Consider the following 19571-nt stretch of genomic DNA (forward strand, 5'->3'; position numbering starts at 1 on the left):
ACATTGTATGGGTTTAAAGGGGTACTCCGGCGCTATCCCCTATTTATCCCCTATTAAAACTGACATGGTGTATTTACCAACTCGGGCGGCAGTTTAAAGGAGTACTCCGGGATGAGAAAAATGATTCCCTATCCTAAGGATAGGGGATAAGTTTCAGATCGCGGGGTGTTCGACCTCTGGGGCCCTCGGCTCTTTGCCGAAATAGCGCGTTTCGACCACCGCATGATGCGCGGCCTACACACCCCCTTCAATACTCTGCCTCTGCCATAGAAATGTATTGAGGGGGCGTGTCGGACGCCGCGTCATGCGGTGGTCGAAACACGCTATTTTGGCAAAGAGCCAAGGGCCCCGTACGGGAGATCGCGGTTGGGCCCCCCCCCCCCCCCCGATCTGAAACTTATCCCCTATCCTTACGATAGGGGATCATTTTCATATCCCGGAGTTCTCCTTTAATGCTGCGGCTGTGCATGTGACCTTTGTCCCCTCCAAAAGTCGACCAGTTGCCCATAGCAACCAATCAGAACGCTTCTTTTATTTTTTTTTAAAAAAGGGCCTCTGAGAAATGAAAGAAGCGATCTGATTGGTTGCTATGGGCAACTGGTGAACTTTTCCTCTGCACAGGTTTTGATAAATGTTGAATCAATGGGGTGTTTCGTGCGGTGCCGCGAGGGGGAGGGGATTTTAGACTAGATCAGCGCTCTCCAAACTGTGGCCCTCCAGCTGTTGCAAAACTACAACTCCCAGCATGCCCGGACAGCCAACGGCTGTCCGGGCATGCTGGGAGTTGTAGTTTTGCAACAGCTGGAAGGCCACAGTTTGGAAACCACTGCTTAACAACTACAAACCAACCCTGGGAAGACACACACGCCTTCACAGGAGCTGTATACCCAAAACGATAGGATATCTTAATCTAGACGCCACGCGTTATGTATTTTAGATGCATTGGAACAATAAAATATTTGGGGGGCGCTCCGTGTTACTCGCATCACTTCCAATGCCTCGAATTCTCACGTTCTTCCATATAAACCAGTGACTTATGGCTGCATATCCCCCCCCCCCCTCCTCGCCAGGGTTCTGAGCCGCGCTGATTTCTGCCTAATTACGGTGATTAAGGATACGTCACGCTCCTAATACAGAGCCTGCACCGGCACAAATCACTGCGCACCCGTCCTGCCCGCCTCACTCCTCGCCACCGCCCTGTGTCTATTCGTCTATTTGTTGCGTCTTAGGGGTGGCCTGACTCTCCCGATTCCGTAAGCGCCAGGGGTATGTGCGTATGAAGGCGCGGGCCTCAGCAGAGCCACACAGTACATCTCCCCCCCCTCTCCTGCTTTTTTTTTAACCCTTTCCTACCTGTACCGTTGCTCCTTTGTAAATATCCAACCACGAAAAAAAAAATTAAATACTCATTGTTCTCCCCGTTTCGGGGACCTTTGCAGTGTTTATCTTGCATACATCAAAGTCAGTCTTCTAAATCAAGTCAATGACACCCAATCCCTCCCCCCCCCCCCCCAAATAGTTGTAAGGGGCTCAGCAGCATCCAACATGGCCGACCCCCTTCCAACAGCGAGGCTAATCCTTTCTCCTTCTATGGCGTCTCTATACGTTCCTACTACCCCGCCGCCCACCCTCTATAGGTAAGATAAAATAAAATAAAAATTCAGGTTATTAATACTGTGTTGGGATTTTTTTTTTTCTTCTGTGTTTTTTTTTTCTCGTTTTTTTTCTTCTTTTAAATAAAAAACTCCTCCTTCCTCTTGTGGTTTTCGCCGCCATTTAGAAATGCTTCTCGGGCTTCTCCGTGCTCATCCAGTCCGCTGGCTTCGTGAGTCAGGTATGAGCCTAGGAAAGAGTCAAAGGATGAGGTTAGGAAGGGGGGTGAAGGCCTGATGTGATACATGGCGGGGGGCGGGCGGAGGACACGGGCGTCACTCACAGTCTACATGGCGGGGGCGGGGCGAAGGACACGGGCGCCACTCACAGTCTACATGGCGGGGGCGGGCGGAGGACACGGGCGCCACTCACAGTCTACATGGCGGGGGCGGGGCGAAGGACACGGGCGCCACTCACAGTCTACATGGCGGGGGCGGGCGGAGGACACGGGCGCCACTCACAGTCTACATGGCGGGGGCGGGTGGAGGACACGGGCGCCACTCACAGTCTACATGGCGGGGGCGGGGCGAAGGACACGGGCGCCACTCACAGTCTACATGGCGGGGGCGGGCGGAGGACACGGGCGCCACTCACACTCAACAATGGAAGCACATGAGGCCCCTGTCAGATTCTATTGGGGAGCAAGGAACAATAACTATATAACAGCAGAAGAAGGAGACCGAACAGGATCCGGCAGAACACAGCACTGATTCTTTATAACTATGATCTCCAAAGATCTGCCAGTGCATGCTGGGGGTTGTGGTCTTTCTGGAGGGCACAGTTTGGGATTGGTGTATCATATACTAACACAATGCCACCTATTGGTCAGTAATACAAACACAACGCCACCTATTGGTCAGGAATACTGACACAACACCAACTATTGGTCAGTAATACAAACACAACACCCCCTATTGGTCAGGAATACTGACACAACACCACCTATTGGTCAGTAATACAAATGCAATGCTGCCTATTGGTCAGTAATACTAACACAACACTGCCTAATAGTAATACCAAACACAATGCTGCCTATTGGTCAGTAAGACTAACACAACACCAACTATTGGTCAGGAATAATAACACAACACTGCCTAATAGTAATACAAACCCAACACTGCCTATTGGTCAGTAATACAAACACAACACCACCTATTGGTCAGGAATACTAACACAACACCACCTATTGGTCATCAATACTAACACAACACCACCTATTGGTCAGGAATACTAACACAACACCAACTATTGGTCAGTAATACAAACACAACGCCACCTATTGGTCAGGAATACTAACACAACACCACCTATTGGTCAGGAATACTAACACAACACCAACTATTGGTCAGTAATACAAACACAACGCCACCTATTGGTCAGGAATACTAACACAACGCCACCTATTGGTCAGGAATACTAACACAACACCACCTATTGGTCAGTAGTACTAACACAACACCACCTATTGGTCAGTTATACCAACACAACACCACCTATTGGTCAGTAGTACTAACACAACACCCCCTATTGGTCAGGAATACTAACACAACGCCACCTATTGATCAGTAGTACTAACATAACATCACCTATTGGTCAGTAATACAAAAACAACACAACCTATTGTTCAGGAATATTAGTGCAATGCCTCCTATTGGTCAGGTTAACATGATGTCACCTATTGTTCAGGAATATTAACAAAACACCACCTATTGGTGAGGAATATTAGTACAATGCCTCCTATTGGTCAGGTTAACCTATTGACCATGAATACAACCACAATGCCATATTTTGGTCAAATAGTAACTTAGTCCCATCTACTAAGAATATTGTGACAATTTATAGGTCGGCAATATTAAGAAGACCAACTAAGACAAGGCCACATATTGTTCAGGGATATTGATACAGCAGCTCCTATTGGTTAGGAATATTTATACAGCAGCTCCTATTGGTTAGGAATATTTATACAGCAGCTCCTATTGGTTAGGAATATTGATACAGCAGCTCCTATTGGTTAGGAATATTGGCACAGCACAACCTTTTGTTCAGGAATCTTAACTCAACACCTCCTATAAGAAATAACAATACCATGCAATCTATTGGCCAGGGATGATAATATGTATGAATATTGATTGGTCAAAAATATTAGAACAACGCCACCTATTGGTCAGGAACATTGGAACAACGCCATCTATTGGCCAGGAACATTAGAACAACGCCACCTATTGGTCAAGAACATTAGAACAACCCCACCTATTGTTCAGGAACATTAGAACAACGCCACCTATTGGTCAGGAACATTAGAACAACGCCAACCATTGGCCAGGAACATTAGAACAACGCCACCTATTGGCCAGGAACATTAGAACAACGCCACCTATTGGCCAGGAATATGACCACAACGCCACCACTTCTTACCTTTTTGCCGGACGGAACACCAGACCATGACGATAAGGACGCAGATTACGAGGAAGACCAGAAGTGCCAAGATGCCACCTATTATAGCATAAGGGACTTGAGTCTGGGCTTCAATGATCGCTCCGGGGTCTGTAGGAGACAATGAAAATGTGAAGTATGACACAAATCAATAAAGAAGCCTCCATTAAATGGGTTTGCTGGTGAAAAACTATTTTTTTTCATATCAACTGGCTCCAGAAAATTAAACAGATTTGTAAATTACGTCTATTTAAAAATCTTAATCCCACCAGTACTTATCCGCTGCTGACGTTGAGTTGTTCTTTTCTTTCTGACAACAGTGCTCTTTGCTGACACCTCTGTCTGTCTCAGGAACTGTCCAGAACAGGAGAGGTTTGCTATGGGGATTTGTTCCGACCCTTGACAGTTCCTGACACAGACAGAGGTGTCAGCAGAGAGCACTGTGGTCAGGCAGAAAACTAACAACTCAACTTCTGCAGCTGATAAGTATTGGAAGGATTAAGATTTTTTTTAATAGAAGTAATTTACAAATCTGTCTAATTTTCTGAAGCCAGTTGATACCTGGAATTCCCCTATATTATAATACACCGTATATATACCACAGGACTAGAGATGAGCGAACTTACAGTAAATTCGATTCGTCACAAACTTCTCGGCTCGGCAGTTGATGACTTATCCTGCATAAATTAGTTCAGCTTTCCGGTGCTCCCGTAGGCTGGAAAGGGTGGATACAGTCCTAGGAGACTTTCCTAGGACTGTATCCACCTTTTCCAGCCCACCGGAGCACCGGAAAGCTGAACTAATTTATGCAGGAAAAGTCATCAACTGCCGAGCCGAGAAGTTTGTGACGAATCAAATTTACTGTAAGTTCGCTCCTCTCTACACAGAAACCATGTGACTCTTCTAGACTCCACATCATAAACCCATTGTGATAAGTACATGGCTGAAGTACCACAAATCTAGTATTATAAAACTAGACCAGTGGTTTGTTCCTACTCTGGACAGCTCCTGACACAGACAGAGGTGTCAGCAGAGAGCACTGTGGTAAGACAAGAAAATAACAACTCAACTTCTGCACCTGATAAGTACTGGAAGGATTAAGATTTTTTTTTAAATAGAAGTCATTTACAAATCTGTTTAATTTTCTGGAGCCAGTTGATTTGATCACTGGTATACCCCTATATTACCACCGTGTATATATATATATATATATATATATATATATATATATATATATATATCACAGGACCATGTGACTCTACCAGACTCCACATCATAAACCCATTGTGATAAGTACATGGCTGAAGTACCACGAGTCTAGTATACAAGGTGCTGTATGAGGATAGATCAAGTGCCTCTAGACCAGTGGTTTCCAAAGTCTTGTCTTCCAGATGTTGCAAAACTACAACTCGCAGCATGCACGGACAGCCAACGGCTGTCCGTGCATGCTGGGAGTTGTAGTTTTGCAGCATCTGGAGGTCCACAGTTTGGAGACCACTGCCATAGATGCATGGGGTGCACCCTCTTAGAGGATATGCTAGCCTAGCTCCTATGTAGATAGATATAGTCATACTGGAATACACTGGCCCAGGCTGCCTAGTGGATAATCTGACCAGAATGGCCCTCCAGATTGCCAGAGTTTGCTGATCTTCTCAATCCCTAATCTATATGCACAATTACATTCTATATATAGCTGAACTCCTGCCAGCCTATTTGATCACCCGTAACTCCCCCCCCCCCTCCCGGCAGCATGCCCACTACTCACCATACACAACGAGCACGTATTGGTCGGAGGAACGGCCATGCTTGTTGGAGACCTGGCAGGTGTAGGTTCCATTGTCTTGCAGGCTGAGAGCCGGAAAGGTCAGGAGTTCTCCCTGGACCTGCGCTCGTTCCGGTAAAGTGTCATTGAGACGGCTCCAGATGATGTCATCCGGCCTGACAGGACGAGGAGAAATTTATTGTCAGTAATGCTCTGAATTCCTATAAAGCAAAGTACGTAGCCCTGGCCGGCGGAGAGCAGAAAGAGGATTACTCAGATAACATCTATTAGCGGGGGGGGGCGGCTGGCACCGCAATAAGAGCTAGGGGCTAGGGTGGCACAAGTAGAGCACAAATCCTTCGGAGGATTTAAAAAAAAAAATTTTTTTTGCAATAAAACTAGGTGAGGCATGCTGGGATACATAGTTACTTTTTGCCAGGACGAGTATGAACACACAAAACACATCTGCTTGTCCTTGCGGCTCGTAAAAGGCCCTTCGACTAGTGGCCAACTTCAGTTGGCATATCGTCCCTACTGATGTTCCCGAACTGGTGGTGAAGCTACAACTCCCCATGTTGAAGAGTTGCCATTTACCAGGGCTGGCGGCCAACCAGTTTGGGGCCACATGGCTTAGCAGCATCTGTCCAGGTCTTTTCTCCATAGATACGTGGTGTCCCAGCGCCAACAGCTGTCGTGTGGCTTCGGACTGCTTCAGGCAGCTTGGCAGCACTGTTGGGCCCACTAGAGACTTACAGTTAAACTAACCCCTTACGGACCAATTGATTTTCCGTTTTTGCACTTTCATTTTTCCTCCTTACCTTTTAAAAATCATAACCCATTCAATTTTGCACCTAAAAATCCATACGATGGCTCATTCTTTGAGCCACCAATTCTACTTTGTAATGACATCAGTCATTCTACCCAAAAATCTACAGAGAAACAAAAAAAAAAAAGAAATAAAAAAAATCATTGTGTGACAAAATTGAAGAAAAAACAAGTTTTTTAAATAAATTTTGGGGGCTTCCGTTTCTACGTAGTACACTTTTCGGTAAAAATGACACCTTCTCTTTATTCTGTAGGTCCATACGATTAAAATGATACCCTACTTATATAGGTTGGATATTGTCGTACTTCTGGAAAAAATCATAACTACATGCACGAAAATTTATCGTTTAAAATAGTCATCTTCTGACCCCTATAACTTTTTTTATTTTTCCACGTACAGGGCGGTATGAGGGCTCATTTTTTGAACCGTGATCTGAAGTTTTTTATCGTTACAATTTTTGTATTGATTGGACTTTTTGATCGCTTTTTATAAATTTTTTCTTGATAAAAAAAGTGTCCAAAAATGCGCTATTTTTTTGAGCAGTACGCCATTGACCGTGTGGTTTAATTAATTATATATTTTTATATTTCGGGCATTTACGCATGCGGCGAAATCACATGTGTTTATTTTTATTGTGGTTACACATTTTTATATATGGAATTTGGGAAAATGGGGGTGATTTAAACTTTTAATAAGGAAGGGTGTTTTTCTAAACTTTTTATTGAACAATTTGTTTTTACACTTTTTGTCCTCTTAGGGGACTTTTAGGATTAATCATTAGATTCCTCATACAGATCAACGTGGTTCCATAGAACTACATTGATCTGTGTGCTCTGCGCTCGATTTATAAAGCCTGGTCCCGCCAGGCTTTATAATTGTCAGAGCCGCAGCAGCCACAGGACATGAGGTAGGCCCTCCCGCTACCTCAGCAGCGGATCGTGCTGCGGAGGGGCGATCCAGCCCATTGGACCACCAGGGATGGTTTAAATGTCCCTTTAGATGACGCTGTGAACTTTGACAGCGGGGATCTAAAGGGTTAATAGCCGGCCGCAGCGATCTTTGCATGTTGGCTATTAACGCTGGCCCCCAGCTACAGGAATCAGCTGGGGGCTTGCCGGTATGTCGGGAGCCCGCGCCATACAACGGTTGCCGTCTCAGGACGAGCTGGCTCATCCCTAGACAGCAACCACTTAATTATGTTTACATTCTATTGCCAAATATTATATTTTCCTAAATTAATTCCATCACTGTTATATGTATATATGTTTTTCCTGTGTTACTGTACCCTTAAATGATAGCAGTGAACCCCATGTGACCCTGCCTGCCAATGGGAACGTCTAAAGTCTCCCCTATATAGAGTAGTGGGGGGAGGAGTTGTTCAGAACAGAGTAAGCTGAGCCACAGTTTGGTTCAGGTGTGCTGTGTGTCGTGTGCTCCAAGGAACGGCCTTGCTCAAATCTAATCTCACCTGGTCACTCTGCAAGGATTACTCGCACAGTGGAAGTTCATGCCCCGGCAGAGAAGGCTTCAGTACCTTGACAGAACCCTACCTACCAGGATTCATCTTTCTGTCTCCCAAGTCAGTTAATCTGTTTGGTGTAAACATCACAAGCCCCAACAAGGCAACAGGGCTCCGAAGGGGTTATGGTGCACTCTCTCACCTAAAGCCAGCTTTAAGTGTATTATCATCTGCACCCAGCTCAGTAAAGACCGCAAGTTATACCTAAACTGACGTCGGTGTGTTCATTTACTTCCCGTGTCTGGCCCAGGAGAAGCTGTCCCCAACCTCCATGTCTATACGCCAGGGCACCGTTATCCTATGATAACGGTGCCCTGGCGTCACAAAGTAATGAGGTATTTCCACTAACACCAACCCATGGCACCATAGATACAGCTGCCAATGATGGCCCAAGGTCTTCCTGAACCAGCACCATACTGAATTCCACTATGGGCTCCTTTCTCTTTTCTAGTGACTATTTTGTCTAGAGGAATCCATAAATTTCAATGCAAACAATAAGTGTTGGTGTCAAATATTTAGCCACCATTGGTTGGCGAGCCCTAATCCTACCGGTTCAGAATCAGATCTTCTTGTGATGGGTATGAACTTAGCTGCACAAAAGACATCTACTTTTCCTTGTGTCTCATAAAAGGCCCTTCGACAAGTGGCCAACTCTAGTTGGCATATCCTCCCTATTGATGTTCTCGAATCTGTGGTAAAGCTAGAACCCCCTACAAGACCCAGGTTGTAGAGATTGAGGAGTTGTCATTTACCATAGCTAGTGAGCCACCAGTTTGAGGCCACATGGCTGAGCAGCATCTGTCCAAGGCTCCTCTCTATAGATACATCTGCCAATGACGGAGATGGGTGGTGGACAAACAAGTCTAAGGTTCTTCTGAACCACCACGATACTGGATTCTGCTATGAGCTTCTCTCTCTTCTTTACTGATACTCCTGTCTAAAGGCATCCATAAAAGTAAACATAAGTGTTGGCTTCAAATATTTACAAGCCCTAACCTTTCTGGTTCCTCCATTCAAAATGAGATCTTCTAGTCCAAGTAACAAACATTAAGAACGTATTTCATAAACTATAAAATGGCAAAGCTATAACTTTCTACAGGGCCCAAGATGAAGAATGGTCGTTTACCATATCTGGGGAGCCAGTTTGAGGCCACCTGGTTTAGCTGGGTGAAGCATGCTGGGATACATAGTTACTTTTGCCAGGACGGGTATAAGCTTAGCTGTACTGTACAAAAAACATTTACTTGTCCTTGTGCCTTATAACAGGCCATTTGACAAGTGGCCAACTCTAGTTGGCATATCCTCCCTACTGATGTTCCCGAACTTGTGCTGAAGATACAATTCCCTACAGGGCCCATGTTGAAGAGTTGTCTATTACCATAGCTGGCGAGTCACCAGTTTGAGGCCCCATGGCTGAACAGCATCTGTCCAGGGCTCCTCTCAATAGATACTTCTGCCAATGATGGAGATGAGTGGTAAACCAACAAGTCCCAGGCCCTCCTAAACCAACATTCTGGATCCTGCCATGAGCTCCTCGCTCTTCTCTACTGATACTCCTGTCTAGAGGCATCCATAAATTCAAAAGTAAACGAGTGTTGGCTTCAAATTTTATGCCGCCATTGGATGGCGAGGCCCCAACCCCCGGTTCCTCCATTCAGAATCAGATCTTCTTGTCCAAATGACAAACATATGGAACGTATTTCTCAAGCTCTACAATGGCAAATACTGTAATTTTTCGCTCTCTTGGTAAGATAACTACCGGTTATTCCGACATCTCCAGAAAGGAAAATTAGCATTTTTTAAATAATTCCCATCATTCGCTGCCCCGCACACCTTGTTGTCCCAAACAGCGGCCTGATTATAGACGCAATGCTGATTATCACTATTAACACCGCGTATCCCGGGGTCTGTGTTACCGCAGATCACTCATGGTATTGATTTCGTTACCATAGGGGGTAAGCTATGAACACTTCCAGTGAATAGATTTCAGGGAACAACCTCTCCATCCTATGCGGCTGCATAATTTATGAAGCATTTTATATATTTATTCCAGGCTCTAATTTACCGTTCTGACTGCTTTTCTTTTTATAGATCAGGTTCTGAACATAACAATAGTTCATATACACAGCAAACTGCACCATGTGCCCACAGTCACTGCACATTGCACCTGGTATACGAGAAGTCGGCACTCATTGTACACATATTTGTACCACTGATATAGCAAAGCTAAAACTATTAACTCTCTGCAGCAGCATAATGAGAATGATTGGCTTTACTTTATGTGCAAATTAAAAGGGTAATTCCGGTATTAAAAAATTATAGGACTATCACCCCAAGATATACAACTTACTAAAATAGGGTAATCACAAATTGTACTGGCTCCAGCATGTTTCTGCTTGATTTACTCCTGACAGGAAGTTGTGTAATCGTCTCATTGTCAGTGTGGTGTTGTCTAAGCATCTTCCTGGTTCCCCCCCCCCCCTCTCCTGAGACAAGGCATCGTCCTCTGCTGCGTAATGTCATCGCCTGGCATGACAATGGCATCTGCCTGTCATATATATATATATATATATATCTTTATTGGGACATTGAGGTAAGGATGAGGGATGGTTACAGCATGCCGCCTTGTGCTGAACAATGCCACAGGCAGAGGAGCAGACAGAGTATGAATACAGCAGGTGCAAAGTTCTGCAGCAGCTCTGGGCAGGGAACTGGCAAGAGTAATGTGGGAGGGGAGTAAGCAGTGTGGGAACATCCTAGGTAAACCACTGAATTGTAGTCCTAAGCAACTGCTCAACCAGAAAGCACAGTTATTATCTGATTTGGAAAGATACCAACACACAAAACAAAGAGATTTTTGTTGATTTCGAAAGAACTATGGAAACCCCACTATAAGTCAATAGCGTTCGTCAGGCGTCCTTTGATGAGTCCGGCACTGCCATCATGGCTTTTATTGCAATGAATGGCTCGATGGTGGTGTGATCAGAGCCTAACATGGGCCAACTCGGTGCAAGGAAATGCCCCCCCCCAGTATTCATACAATTACCGTAAGACCAATATCTCAGAAGTATATCTAGGGGTGGGCAACCGGGTGAAGTAGGGTACTTAGATACAGGGTTAAGGCTATTAACTAAATCTTTGCTCCAGGTGAAGAAAGCCAAGCTATGGCTCTCCTCTTACCTATATGGATACCTTTTTCAAAAAAACTAAACAGATGGGCCTACACTACACCACCTACCAAACCCCACGCTAAAGCCGGATGATACCATGCATGACATCTCAATGGGTCACAGCCCAGGTTTAGCAGCGATGCGCTCAGAGTCAATGTAGCACTATTAAGCACATGCATGAATGTTTTTGATTTTTCTTCAGTTTTTCTCAGTATATTTGTGCTCCAGTTTAGCTGCTGTTCCTCCTGGAGGAGAGCGATCCTTCTTCTTGTAAGTTGTCCCCCCACAACTCACCTTAATTAGAAATCTGAATTTTTATTTCCAGAAGACTTGCCACTCACACGGTGATAATGGGCTGTAACCACTGGGGCTTCCCAGTTACCGAGCGACTGCCACGCCGCTCCACATGCGCAGGAGATTTACATCTCATATTGTGCAACGGTGCAAGAGCTCACAACAGCTTCAGGATATGGAACGTCTCATCTGTAAGCCACGCAGCTGAAACGCTTGCCAGGGGCCATCGATGGCAGCTCGGCTTTATAGGAGATGAATTTACATGTAATTAGGGGAAGTTACCCAGAGCAAATCGTAAAGTACTTAATATTTCACCTTTGGGTTAGTCAGACTGGGAAAATGGAAAATATTTTATTGGGTGACAGCTATGATCTCCTTAAAGGAACACTCCAGTCATTACACTTGACACCCCCACCCCTTTTCCCTAAGAAACTCTGTGCTGTGATGCCTGGGTAAGGAAAGGGTGACAAGTCTGACATTCATTGGGTTGGAAAAATGTTCATCAATTCAATTAAACATAAAGCAGCCCCTCAGCTGTGTACCCCCACCCGTATAGACTTTATATGCAGGTTGATGCCATAAACCATTCAATGCACGCAGTGTGTGGCCCCGAACTCATGGGCCCCAAAATATCCACACAGGATCCAGGAAATCTAGCACTACCAAATCTTTAAATGCCAAAAAAAAAAACTTTATTTTTCAACGAAACGTGTTCCAATGTTTCAGCAGTGCTGTCATGCTGCTGCTTGGTAATTGACAGAAGCAGCATGGTACTTCCTAAATGTTTCTGAAATAAACTTGGCACTTTGATTATGCTTCAATTGGGATTTTATTGTGCAGTTCAACAACAATAGTTAACGTTTCGGTCCGAATAGGACCGAAACGTTAACTATTGTTGTTGGACTGCACAATAACATCACAATCGAAGCATAATCAGAGTTCTGAGTATATTTCATATTGATTTATGGACTGGGATTCCTACCCGGCCACCTGTCCATAAGGAGTGCCGTATCTACCTGTACTTCCTAAATTTCGGTGAAAAATAAAGTTCCAAGTAGCTGTTTTTTTGTTGCATTTGAAAATCCAGTGGTGCTGCGGTATTTTTTGCTTCCTATTAAAATGTGCGTCAAGCTCCCAGTTGCTACACTGTGGTAACCATACTGTGACCATGAAAGCCCAGGCCCCATCACAGTCCACAAGAGCAGTGCAGTTTTTGGGCAAAAGCAGCCTACAACGTTGTCTCAGACAACGACAAACTCAGCCCAGCTACATCTGTAAGATAAGGGCCATAAGAGTGTATTACTAGACAACATAGTTAGGCAATTGTGTGTTGATAGGTGCTCCAGAGCGGTATTACTCAGGATGAGCTCTTATGTCACTGATCATCAGCTTTCTATGCATCACAATGAGGAGAAGCAGTGCTCTTCAGAGCACAAGGGACTATGGAGTCCATGGTGGAGGTCAAGCACCGCGACCTTAATGACAACGAGCGGAACTTATATTGATTATTTACAACGGATGAAAGGAGTCCACTGGAATAACGTGTTTTTTCCCCCCCAATATATAATTGTACCTGGGTCTCAATGGGCCAGGTCTGGGCCTCTAAACTGTACTGAGTCCCCGGGGGGAACTCTGCAAAAGCAGCGCTGCTCATGTGCCAAGAGGAACCTCATTCTCTAGGCCCATTGTATATTTCCATGGTATTGTAGAAAGGGGGCAGTATTATAGTAGTTATATTCTTGTACATAGAGGACAGTATTATAGTAGTTATATTCTTGTACATAGAGGACAGTATTATAGTAGTTACATTCTTGTATATAGGAGGCAGTATTATAGTAGTTATATTCTTGTATATAGGAGCAGTATTATAGTAGTTATATTCTTATATATAGGAGCAGTATTATAGTAGTTATATTCTTGTATATAGGAGGCAGTATTATAGTAGTTATGTTCTTCTATATAGGAGGCAGTATTATAGTAGTTATATTCTTGTATATAGGAGCAGTATTATAGTAGTTATATTCTTGTATATAGGAGCAGTATTATAGTAGTTATATTCTTGTATATAGGAGCAGTATTATAGTAGTTATATTCTTGTATATAGGAGGCAATGTTATAGGAGTTATATTCTTGTATATAGGAGCAGTATTATAGTAGTTATATTCTTGTATATAGGAGCAGTATTATAGTAGTTATATTCTTATACATAGATGACAGTATTACAGTAGTTATATTCTTATATATATATAGGAGCAGCATTATAGTAGTTATATTCTTGTATATAGGAGCAGTATTATAGTAGTTATATTCTTGTATATTGGAGCAGTATTATAGTAGTTATATTCTTGTATATTGGAGAAGTATTATAGTAGTTATATTCTTGTATATTGGAGCAGTATTATAGTAGTTATATTCTTGTATATAGGAGCACTATTATAGTAGTTATATTCTTGTATATAGGGGGCAGTATTATAGTAGTTATATTCTTGTATATAGGAGCAGTATTATTATAGTAGTTATGTTCTTGTACATAGGGGACAGTATTACAGTAGTTATATTTTTGTACATAGATGGCATTATTATAGCAGTTATACACTTGTACATAAGTGCGGTAGCTATTATATCCAATGTGTTTGCTGCTATTATAGTCCCTTAGTTCCCACACTGATTAGGGAAGGTACTCTACTACTGAGGCCCAGTTGTCCACACGCATTCTGCAAGCTAGCAATGCAAACTTTTTCAGTTCTTTCCGATCTCATAAATACCCTCAAATTCACCCGAATGAACATTCCTTTAATTTAAACAAACAGGACGGTTCAACCTGCTAGAAAATAGAACTTCGTTCTCGCTTCCGCTCACATCTTATAACTATATCATGAAAGGCTTAATAAACTCTGTGATAAGGGAAGGCTTTGCTCTTCAACCTTGGCCAAGACACAATGCGGCCCAACAATAGCACAGCGTTGCTTAATAAACTCTATTCTAGTATCACACAGCTTAATACACTCCATCTTATGTAGCATGGGACTTAGAAGAAATGCCGGCGTAACCCACACTGCTTAACAACCTTGGTAATGGTGTAATACAGCTTAACAACCTCAGTCATTGTGCCGAGCCTTAACAGCCCCTGTCTAACAGCACAGCGCTGCCTAATAAACTCTGTCCTAGAGCGCCAGACAACCCGAGTCCTTACCCGCCATTGTTTAAAGGGCAAATACTGTAACTTAGCCATTACCTCACAAGTTATCGCTACAAGAACCGGGGGGGGGGGGGGGGGGGGGGGGGCTGCCATATTGTTTTAACATCGGCTACCTATTATAGAGGAAGGGCAAGCTACTATATTAGGGCAGGGGGCAGAATTACTTGTCAAAATAATATAATAATAATATATATACTTATTTATTTAATATAAAAAAAAACAACTATAAAGCGATGCCCGGTTTTTCCTACCTTATCCTTGTGGGGGAGGGAAAGCAACAAAGGAGTAAGCTTTTGTCCTCATATCCCGTCCCTAAATCCTGACCCCATATTATGTCCCCATATCCCGTCCCTAAATCCTGACCTCATATCCCCCCCTCATATCCCGTCCCTAAATCCCGTCCCCATATCTCCCCCTCATATCCCGTCCCTATATCCTGACCCCATATCCCCCCCTTATATCCCGTCCCTATATCCTGACCCCATATCCCCCCCTTATATCCCGTCCCTATATCCTGACCCCATATCCCCCCCCTTATATCCCGTCCCTATATCCTGACCCCATATCCCCCCCTTATATCCAGTCCCTAAATCCCGTCCCCATATCCCGACCTAATATCCCGTCCCCATATCCCGTGGGGTGGGTAAGGGTTACATTACATTATCCTATGTTTGTTGTTGACATATAAGTAACGTGTGCTGGGAGTTGTAGTTTTGCAACAGCTGGAGGCACTCTGGTTGGGAAACACTGGTTTAAATCATGGTGTCGGGGTGTTAGAGGCCCATACTTCAGTAGGTGCGCTACGTTACTGATCATAAGTGGGTGTAAATTTTGCACTGTAAGTTTAATTCTCAAAAGTGGAGTTCCCCTTTAAGAGTGCAGTGATGCCATACTGAGGACGGGCCGGCAGGTTTTTGCTGCTGTACACAGAACACGTGCTCATCATCCGGTACACATATTCAGTAAGGCATCAGCACTTTTATTATGTGAACAATATCTGTCGGACAATTACATATGCGCTCAGCAGATTCACCAGCGTATGACTTATATACACTAATCTGGAGCACGATATTTCCCAGGACACCGACAAAAAACAAAAAAACAAGAAAAAAAACAACCCTTAAAACATTTGTGGTATTGTACATCCATAAACCAAAGTCATAATCTGTATCTATCTGTTCATCCCAGATCTCTCCGTATTCACCCATCACATATCTACAGGAGTATGGATCTAGTGACATCCATCATGATCTATTATCTATCTATCTCTCTCATATCTATCTATCTCTCACTCATATCTATCTATCTATCTATCTATCTATCTCATACCTATCTATCTATCTCTCATATCTATCTATCTATCTATCTATCTCATATCTATCTATCTATCTCATATCTATCTCATATCTATCTATATCATATCTATCTATCTCATATCAATCTATCTATCTCATATCAATCTATCTATCTCATATCAATCTATCTCATATCAATCTATCTCATATCTATATCTATCTCATATCTATATCTATCTCATATCTATATCTATCTCATATCTATCTATCTAATTTCTATATCTATATCATATCTATCTATCTCTCTCATATCTCATATCTATATCTCATATCTATCTATCTATCTATCTATCTCATATCTATCTATCTCATATCTATCTATCTATCTAAAAAAAATCCAAATAGAAGCAGCACATCAAGCAGTATTGTCTGATAATAGATACGGGGTGCTCGCATGCTTGGAGCCTGGGTCCACCAGTTCCTTAATCCAGAAATACAAAATAGGATGCAGCACACCACGGATGTAATCAAAGTTGATGGTTTATTCCATAACGTGCAAAGGACAACGTTTCGCCAGCCTCACACTGGCTTTTTCAAGTGAAAAAAGCCAGTGTGAGGCTGGCGAAACGTTGTCCTTTGCACGTTATGGAATAAACAATCAACTTTGATTACATCCGTGGTGTGCTGCATCCTATTTTGTATATCTATCTATCTATCTATCTTATATCTATCTATCTCATATCTATCTATCTATCTCATATCTATCTATCTATCTTATATCTATCTATCTCATATCTATCTATCTATCTCATATCTATCTATCTATCTCATATCTATCTATCTATCTTATATCTATCTATCTCATATCTATCAATCTATCTATCTATCTATCTATCTCATATCTATCTATCTCATATCTATCTATCTATCTATCTCATATCTATCTATCTCATCCTGTTCTCTCCTCTCATCTCCCTCTCATTTCTTTCTTTCCCATAGACTTCTATGAAGAGACAATGGAGCGATGACCCTCACAGGCCCATAGCGTTGTCACAGCACAGCTTTCTGCTTTCATCCAACATTCAGCCCCAAAACCTCCCTTAACCCTGTGTCCTGGAGCTCCTTCCTCTGTACCAAGGTGACACCACAACTTGTACTGCACACACAGGTCGCACCGCCATCATTGAGGTGCACTCTATCACCCCCCCCCATGCGGAGCCCCCAGACAGGACATTCCTAGATAGTCAGCTTGCCTTGCTTATACCTCAGAGACTGTTCAGACAGCGCAGGACACGTGTTTTGCCGCCTAATCGCGCCCATGTGACACAGTACCAATCGTCTGTTTTCGTATTGTTCGTGGTGGGGTCTTGCTGTCTTTTTATTTTTTGCAATAATCCACCTTAAAACCGTTGGGGTGCCGGCCGCCCTCCGAGCGGATGAAAAAACACTCCGCATATAACAATAAATCTCAAGTATCCCTCTTTGTGGAGCCGAGATGTTGAGAGGTTTTCTAACAATAAAACGACTTTACCGCGCCATTCTGTTCACATCCTCCAGACTGATTACAACATGAATTCCATCAGCGGCGAATGTTGGCCGAGTGCTCTCAAGGTGGACGCAAGGGTGCGGGATGCAATATAAGGGTCTGGACCACAATCTTTCTATAAATTACTTCTATTTGTCCATAGGGGGCGCTCTTGTAGAGCAAAGATACACCGTATGGCAGTGTTTCCGAACCTGTGGCTCCTCCAGTTGTTGCAAAACTACAACTCCCATCATGCCCAGACAGCCGAAGGCTGTCTGGGCATGATGGGAGTTGTAGTTTTGCAACAGCTCAGAAAAATGCCACCTTAAAGGGGTACTCCGGTGAAAAACTTTTTTTTTTTTAAATCAACTGGTGCCAGAAAGTTAAACAGATTTGTAAATTACTTCTATTAAAAAATCTTAATCCTTCCTATACTTATTAGCTGCTGAATACTACAGCGGAAATTCTTTTCTTTTTGAAACACAGAGCTCTCTGCTGACATCATGAGCACAGTGCTCTCTGCTGACATCTCTGTCCATTTTAGGAACTGTCCAGAGCAGCATATGTTTGCTATGGGGATTTCCTTTTACTCTGGACAGTTCCTAAAATGGACAGAGATGTCAGCAGAGAGCACTGTGCTCATGATATCAGCAGAGAGCTCTGTGTTTCAAACGGAAAATAATTTCCACTGTAGTATTCAGCAGCTAATAAGTACAGGAAGGATTAAGATTTTTTAATAGAAGTAATTTAGAAATCTGTTTAACTTTCTGGCACCAGTTGATTTAAAAACAAAACAAAAAAAAAAAACCTTTTTTGCCGGAGTACCCCTTTAAGGTGACTGTAGTAATGGGTTCGGACGACCATTTTCTAGGTCAAAACAGTGGCAAATACCCTTTCTATACTATATTGCCGTAATTATCTGTTCAATTCCATTCGTCCATAGGGGGCGCTTTGCAAAGTTAAGCTACGCCCTATGGCAGTGTTCTCCAACCTGCCTATAGCAGTGTATAGACCTCCAGTTGTTGCAAAACTACAAGTTCCATCATGCCCAGACAGCCAAAGGCTGTCTGGGCATGATGGGAGTTATAGTTTGGTAACAGCTTTGGAAACACCACCCACAGTTTTTTTTTTTTTTTTAAGTGCAATGGGATTGAAATGTTACATATGGAACAGTGCCAACCCCCCAAAGGTTGTCTGGGCATGATGGGAGTTGTGGTTTTGCAACAGCTTGGAAAAACGCCACCCTAAAGTGAGTGTTGTAATGGGTTCAGAATGTGACAACTATTCTCTAGGCCAAAACAGTGGCAAATACCCTTTTAATACTATATTGCCGCAAAACTTACAGCTATCTATAAAACTACTTTGCCCATAGGGGGCGCTCTTGTAGAGTAAAGCTATGCCCCATGGCGGTGTTCCCCAACCTGTTGTAAAACTATGCTTATAGCAGTGTATAGACCATCAGTTGTTGCAAAACTACAATTCCCATTATACCCAGACAGCCAAACCGGTCTGGGCATGATGGGAGTTATAGTTTTGCAACAGCTTGGGAACAACACCTTAAGGTTCTTCAAGTGTTGTAGTAATGGGCTTAAAGGGGTATTCCATGGAAATAACATTTTTTTTTTTCATATTAACTGGCTCCAGAAAGTTAAGCAGATTTGTAAATTACTTCTATTAAAAAAATCTTAATCCTTCCAGTACTTTTCAGCTGCTGAAGTTGAGGTGTTCTTTTCTGTCTGTCCACAGGGCTCTCTGCTGACACCTCTGTCTGTCTCAGGGACTGTCCAGAGTAGGAGCAAATCCCTATAGCAAACCTCTCCTGCTCTGGACAGTTCCTGAGACAGACAGTGATGTCAGCAGAGAGCACTGTTGTCAGACAGAAAAGAACAACTCAA

The 19571-nt window shown here is 43.2% G+C and overlaps 1 protein-coding gene across 6 annotated transcripts in view; it reads right to left on the minus strand.

The window, feature by feature from the left end:
* Nucleotides 1-800: 800 nt before the first annotated feature.
* Nucleotides 801-19571, minus strand: part of CADM4 (cell adhesion molecule 4) — a 384618-nt gene continuing 365847 nt past the window's right edge. For all 6 annotated transcript variants that reach the window (XM_056544050.1, XM_056544051.1, XM_056544052.1 and 3 more), the window contains 3 exons: nucleotides 5852-6024; nucleotides 4069-4197; nucleotides 801-1842 (listed from right to left, as the gene is read on the minus strand). In XM_056544050.1, the coding sequence (XP_056400025.1) occupies nucleotides 1733-1842; nucleotides 4069-4197; nucleotides 5852-6024 (412 nt within the window). In that variant the 3' untranslated portion in view covers nucleotides 801-1732. The remainder of the gene's footprint in view (nucleotides 1843-4068; nucleotides 4198-5851; nucleotides 6025-19571) is intronic.

The sequence above is a fragment of the Hyla sarda genome, chromosome 10 (genome assembly GCF_029499605.1).
Source record: "Hyla sarda isolate aHylSar1 chromosome 10, aHylSar1.hap1, whole genome shotgun sequence".
Lineage (NCBI taxonomy): Eukaryota > Metazoa > Chordata > Amphibia > Anura > Hylidae > Hyla > Hyla sarda.